At 40.9% G+C, this 7472-nt stretch overlaps 1 protein-coding gene across 1 annotated transcript; it reads right to left on the bottom strand.

Moving 5' to 3' along the window:
* Positions 1–4628: 4628 nt before the first annotated feature.
* LOC111462079 lies at positions 4629–6261 on the bottom strand. The gene has a single exon (XM_023105764.1). The coding sequence runs from the start codon at positions 6223–6225 to the stop codon at positions 5047–5049; it is 1179 nt and encodes a 392-aa protein (XP_022961532.1). The 5' UTR covers positions 6226–6261; the 3' UTR covers positions 4629–5046.
* Between the last annotated feature and the right edge of the window lie 1211 nt (positions 6262–7472).

Genomic DNA, 7472 nt, shown 5'->3' with positions numbered 1-7472 from the left:
TATATTTATTTTAAAGTGAACAAAGCACGTGCATTGCACGTGGCCTCAAAGTAGTCATTTAAAAAGGTAATTGGGTTGATTCAAAGTTGACAGTTTTCCTTTTTATGTAACTCCTTCAGCTATCCACTCATCGTCTAGATTGATGAATGTGATAAAACAACAAACACTAAATTCAAACTTTTAACATGCTAGAAACTAAATCGACATCCATTACAAACTATCACGACTAAGATATCAATTTATCGAGTCCTAACAGATGGAAAAATGTGTACTGCTTAGGTCGTTGTGTATGGAACTTTTTGCCCCATGTCAATCTCGATCTCGACCAAGAGAGAAGTGAAGTGTTAAGTATTAAGTGCATTAAGATCACACAACTCACACTCAATCTAAATGAAAGAACACGAAGAACAAGAGAAAGAAGATAGAGAGAGAAGTTAAGTGTTAAGTATTAAGTGCATTAAGATCACACAACTCACACTCAATCTAAATGAAAGAACACGAAGAACAAGAGAAAGAAGATAGAGAGAGAAGTTAAGTGTTAAGTGTGTTCGGATCACACAGCTCACGCACTCAATCTAGATGAAGAACACGAAGAACAAGAGAAAGAAGATGTAGAGAGAGAGAGAAGTTAAGTGTTTGTGTTAGAATCACATAACTCAAACACTCAATCTAGATGAGGAACACGAAGAACAAGAGAAATAAGACGTACAGAGAAATATTAATAATACCGAGATGGTAAACTCTAGGGCAGCTATGGAATTTATATTGATAGAGAGAGAGAGGATCACACATCTCACACACTCAATCTAGATGAAAAACACGAAGAACTGTTGAGGATTATTGGGAGTGAGTCCCATTAATTTAGGGAATGATCATGAGTTTATAAGTGAGGAATACTATCTCCATTGGTATGAGGCCTTTTGGGAAGCTCAAAGCAAAGCCATGAGAGTTTATGCTCAAAGTGGACAATATCATACCATTGTGGAGAGTCGTGATTCCTAACAAAGTATTAGAGTCATGCCCTAAACTTAGTCATTTCAATAGAATCCTCAAATATCGAACAAAGAATTGTGAGCCTTGAAGGTGTAGTCAAATGTGACTAGAGTATCAAACAAATGGTGTACTTTGTTCAAGGGCTCCAGAGAACGGAGTGGGAATAATCATGGGTTTATAAGTGAGGAATACTATCTCCATTGGTATGAGGCCTTTTGGGAAGCCCAAAGCAAAGCCATGAGAGCTTATACTCAAAAAGAACAATATCATACCATTGTCGAGCCATACCCTAAACTTAGTCATGTCAATAGAATCCTCAAATATCGAACAAAGAATTGTGAGCCTTGAAGGTGTAGTCAAAAGTGACTAGAGTGTCGAACAAAAGGTGTACTTTGTTTCGAGGGCTCCAGAGAACGGAGTGGGAATCAAAGAATTGTGAGCCTCGAAGGGTACTTTGTTCGAGGGCTCCAGAGAACGGAGTGGGAATGATCATGGGTTTATAAGTGAGGAATACTATCTCCATTGGTATGAGACCTTTTGGGAAGCCCAAAGCAAAGTCATGAGAGCTTATGCTCAAAGTAGACAATATCATACCATTGTGGAGAGTCGTGATTTCTAACATGGTATCAGAGTCATGCCCTAAACTTAGCCATGTCAATAGAATCCTCAAATATCGAACAAAGAATTGTGAGCCTCAAAGGTGTAGTCAAAAGTGACTAGAATGTCGAACAAAGAGTATACTTTGTTCAAGGGCTCCAGAGAACGGAGTGGGAATGATCATGGGTTTATAAGTGAGAAATTCTATCTTCATTAGTATGAGGCCTTTTGGGGGAAGCCCAAAGCAAAGTCGTGGACAATATCATACCATTGAGGCCTTTTGGAAGTCCAAAGCAAAGTCGTGGACAATATCATAAATTGGGGAGAATTGGGTAGAATCTTGATTCCTAGGCCCCACAGATAAATAACACAGAAAAATGAAATAACGGGAAAAGGACTTTTTGGGAGTAAAGAAAGAGGTGGGTGGGGGATTCAGAGAGTAGGCATTAACAATGAAAAGAGTGGGACCTCGTCATTTCAATTTCAGCAAGCCTTAGATTTTGACCAATCAACATCAATGACCCAACCAATTCATTGCCCTTTTTCTTTTCTCTTGCATCAATATGTCTGATTCATTACAAGCAAACCCCAGCCCCTCCTGCCAATAATGTACCTAGGACCACACTGATGTGCTTTTCCCCACTGTTTTAGCTGCCAATTTTGCTTACTTTTCCCCCCACTTCAAAACACAACCTCCAATTATCAGACAGCTTCTAGCTACTGATGAATCACACGAACTTTCAAAGTATATGTAACCTTTAATTGATCTATGAATTTGTATAATTTGAAAAAAAAAAAATCACCTAAATGCTGAGTGTAAGCTTAAATTAGTATAGTCCATTCACTCGTTTATGACTTTGAACTATATTGTGAGATCCCACGTCGATTTGAGAGAGGAACGAGTGTCAGCGAGGATGGTGGGGCTCGAAAGGGGTAGATTGTGAGATCCTACATTGGTTGGAGAGGGGAACAAAGCATTCTTTATAAGGGTGTGGAAACCTCTCCCTAGTTGATGCGTTTTAAAAACTTTGAGGAAAAGCCCGAAAGGGAAAGCTCAAAGAGGATAATATCTGCTAGCGGTGGGCTTGAGCCATGACAAATGGTATCAGAACCAGACACCGGGCGATGTGCCAGCAAAGACGCTGGGATCCGAAGGGAGGTGGATTATGAGATCCCACATCGATTGAAGAGAGGAACGAGTGCCAGCAAGGACGCTGACCCCCAAAGGGAGTGTGGATTATGAGATCTTACCTTGGTTAGAGAGGGGAACAAAGCATTCTTTACAAGGGTGTAGAAACCTCTCCCTAGCAAACGCATTTTCAAAAACCTTAAGAGGAAGTCCGAAAAAGAAAACCTAAAGAAGACAATATCCGTTAGCAGTGGGCTTGGGCCGTAACAAATGGTATCAGAGTCAGACACTAGGTGGTGTGCCAGTGAGGATGCTGGCCCTAAAGGGTGTGGAAACCTCTCCCTAGCAAACACGTTTTTAAAAACCTTAAGAGGAAGTCCGAAAGAGAAAGCCTAAAGAAGACAATATCCGTTAGCGGTGAGCTTGAGCCGTAACAAATGGTATCAGAGTCAGACACTAGGTGATGTGCCAGTGAGGATGCTAGCCCTGAAGGGGGGTGGATTATGAGATCCCGTATCGATTGGAGAGAGGAAGGAGTGCCAGCGAGGACGCTGGACCCGAAAGGGGTGGATTGTGAGATCCCACATCGGTTGGAGAGGGGAACAAAGCATTCTTTATAAGAACGTGGAAATCTCGCCCTCGCAAACGCATTTTAAAAACCTTGAGGGAAAGCTCAGAGGGAAAGCAAAAAGGACCATATCTTTATATATATATATATATATATATAGAAACCAAGAGAAAAAAAGTTTGCCTAAGTTGTTGCGAAGGAACTCAATACTAAGAAGGCAATGTGATGTTCGAACTAGTTAACATGAAATCATATTAGAAAATATTTTGATTCTATCATAGAACACTGAAATGTCCGTTATCTTAAATAAGTGGCTAACAAGATTCAGTGGATGGCTTCAATAATATTTGTAGTCACATGTTAGACCAGTTCACATGAACTTCCAAATATGGAGAAGTATTAGCAAATAATGATTGAGGCATCACATGATGAAGACTGACAGGAATAAGATGAAACCTAAAGAGAAGCTGCCAATTCAATAACAGCCAAAAGAAGTAGACAAATTATGCGGGTTTGGTTCCACAAAAAAGCATGTATATAATTTGACTAGTGTCATGACCTGAAACTGCTTTATACATCAATGTCCAGAACGAGAGACAACAGAAAATAAGAAGAAAAAATCCACTTACAAATAAGTGAAGCTGTTTTGGAGTGTTGTGAAAAGAACATTAAGAAGAACAAAATGCTGTGAAATCATTGTTAGGAATCTAACGACTCTCCACAATAGTATGATATTGTCCACTTATAAACCCATGATTATTTTCTAAATTAGTCGACGTGGGACTTTCATCATCCAACACTTCCCCTCGAACAAAGTACACCTCCCCTTAATCGAGGCTCGACTCCTTTGAAGTCTTAGTCATTTTTTAAAACTCATTTTCTTCTGGAGTCCTTTGTTTGACATTTGAGGATTTACCTATCTATTGGCACGACTAAGTTTAGGGCATGGCTCTGTGATCAACGACTCTCCACAATGGTATGATATTGTCCACTTTGAACATAAGCTCTCATGGTTTTGCTTTGGGCTTCCCCAAAAAGCCTCGTACCAATGGAGAGAGTATTATTTGATTATAAACTCATGATCATTCCCTAAATTAGCCGATGTGGGACTTTCATCCTTCCACAAGTTAGCTATTGAGTTTCTAAATAAACTTAAATTTTTGTTAGATGATTGATGAAAAATTAACCAGAGAGACAAAAGTAAGACTAAGACTTTAATATTTAAAGTTTAGGACCTAAATGATTATCCAAATGCTATTGTTAAAACAAGTTTTGAAGACAAAAGTTGAAGTTGATTGTTAGAACAGCACCCAACAAAAATGGTCACTCCAAATCAACTATTTGTTTTCTTTATCACCCCAGCAATTGACATGATCCAAAACGATCATAATCATAAAAAACATGGACCTAAGGTTTGATGCAACAAAAGAAAAGCTTGTCCCAAAGAAAAGTTATGTCAATATAAGCATGGTCATGTGGTCAAGCTTAAGATCATGGATAACAAGATCACTGTCTATGTTGGCATCAGCTTAAGATCTCAATGCAATTAATTCAACATCAACACAGAAAAGTAAGAGAGAATCAAACAGATGCAGGGAAGAACTAATTCATATTTCATAGGGATAAATTTACAGAGCATCGTAATGGGTCGAAAATGGAGTCATTAGGATGAACCCCATCACTCAGAGCAGCCTTTTCTATCACACTAAAACGGAGGAGAAGACATTATTTCAAGAATGTATATAGCTGAGAAGGGATTTTACCTGGAAGAGACAGAATTCAAAGCTTTGGCGAATCCGTTCACAGCTCCATATCCCTTTGAGCTGAATCCCAAGCAGCCAAGCAAGCCTTGCCTGTAAGGCAAATAGGTCTTCTTCTTCATCTCCTCTGAGTGAGCTCTGTTAGCAGCGTAGTGACGCTCATGCGGCGATGGCGGAACTCTCCTCTTTCCAACTCCATTTGAAGGCTTCTTAGCCCCATCTTTCTTTGTTCCAACTGCTCCTTTTGCCTTCTTACCTTCTGAAGACCGACTCGCCAATGGATTGATGAACTTTTGCTTCGCGATTCTCTGGTTTTCTCCTCCGGATTTCTTCTCTTTCGCATGAAACGATATGTTGGACCAGAAATTGTTGTTGCTTCTTCCTTCGCTCTTACTTCTATACAGAAAATCCTTCAGGAAAATCCATCTCTTCGAGCTCCTTCCTGCCGAAGACGATCTCGAGGATGAAGCCGAAATGGAAGGAGTACTGACCTCGGAGTTGGATGCAATTTCTTCAACCTTCTCCATTACTCCACATTCTCCAGAAATTTCGTTTTCAGTTACAGAGCATTCGACATTGATTCCATCTCCATACTCGCTCTCCGTCCACTCAATCGGCGAATATCTTAACGGCGACATGGATCTAGTTCTTCGCCGCTGAAACTTATCCCTCAGCCTCAGATCCCTCCCTCGAACAAACTCAACGATTCCGTCTCCTTTTCCATCTCCATTCTCTAGGTCCAGCATTGGCACCAACGGCAACTCCAAGTGCGTGGAGAGCTTCATCGGACGGATCTTCCCGTCGTGAAACAACTCGTCAGCGGAGCTCATCGATGCCATGGAACTCGAGCGGCCATTAGAGCCAAACCTCGCGGAGAAATCGAACTCAAACGAAGAAGAATGATTGTCCATGGAAGGAGAAGAGGAGGAAGAGTTCGGGTTTTTGGTAATGACGAAGTGCATAGGGCTGGCCGGAGCACTATAAAAGAAGGCAGGAACAGCGCCGCGGCCGGGGCTGGAAGGAGCACTGACGTAAGGAGTGGAGCAAGAGCTATCGACATCTTCGAAAGAGAGGTCGGCATCCGTGGAATCGAGAGATTCGCCATTGATACAGCAGTGAAGCTCTGCTTGGGGGTCTGCAATGGAGTTTCTTTGGGGATTGGGAGTCTGAGATTCCATCACTTTGGTGCTCAGTTCAAAGAGCTTCAACGAACAACAATGGAACCTCTCTTCTAATTAATAATAAAGAAATAAACACACCACCACAATTTGAAAAATAAATAAATAAATAAATATGAAAATTAAAAATGTTTTTTTATAAACATCACTCTACAGCAATCATATGATATTGTCCATTTTGAACATAACCTCTCATGTCTTTGCTTTGAGGCCTCGTACCAATAGAGATAATATTCCTTGATTATAAACACATGATCATTTCCTAAACAGCTAAGTCATTATACGACACTTATTCAGCATTTTGGACTAAAATCAATCAGAATTGATAAGAAATTGATCACGAGCGGACCATGGTCGTCCGTCTCCGGTTTGCTGGCCAATAAGATCTTTGAGATTGACCAGCCAGCTGGGTTGGTTTGGCTATTTCTTTCTATTGAAAAGGAGTTAGCTATCTGCGCGAGTCACCTTCTTCTAGGCTCGCTGGATGACACGGCATAGGTCGGGGCTTGACTGAAAGGGAAAGAGTAGGGGTTGGAAAATGGGATTCTGGTGAAAACGCTAGAAAGAGGAAAGAAAGGATTGTACACCATTAAATATCAAGTTGTAGGGGGGACTGATTTCTGTAAGATCCGGTTAGATAAGTAGCACTAGATTATATCAGTCGGATAGGCTGGATTGGGGTTCCGAAAAAATCTCTACAAATTCTTCTTTGCAAGAGATATCTCAGCCGAGGAGGGACTTTCATCCAACAGATAGATCGAACCTAACTATGCAATATAGTATGAATGTATTGCTTGAGATGATCCACAGGGGACACGAGCATTCTCTACCACATCTATGTCATAAAGACGGAGATTACCCACCTAAAGTATTATGACGAAGATCATGCTAGAGGACGTACATGACGGTGAGTACCCGATTGTAAGAGAACAACTGTAAAAGTAGTGTATGTAAGGCTACGAGTCGGGTATGGATGGTCTGGTTCGCCACCCATAGATTGTAAGAGAACAGCGGTAGTTCATAAAACAGAAGGCCGTTTCTATGGCCTCTACCCAATTCTCCGGCAATGGGATCCACCTTGCCTCCGTCAAAGGAAGGCGGTTTATGCCTCTGGAAATCTTTTAGGTAGCGGGACTCCACAGTCATAGTTCCTGAATCTTTGGGCCCCTTGCCCTGCCATCATTGTCTACATCATTTGGTTCATCAGAGTCTGATTTTCCATCGAAGTCATCATGAACGTCTAAAAA

The sequence above is a fragment of the Cucurbita moschata genome, unplaced genomic scaffold, assembly GCF_002738365.1.
Source record: "Cucurbita moschata cultivar Rifu unplaced genomic scaffold, Cmos_1.0 Cmo_Scf00026, whole genome shotgun sequence".
Classification (NCBI taxonomy): Eukaryota; Viridiplantae; Streptophyta; class Magnoliopsida; order Cucurbitales; family Cucurbitaceae; genus Cucurbita; species Cucurbita moschata.
This window is presented reverse-complemented; position numbering and strand designations above follow the sequence as displayed.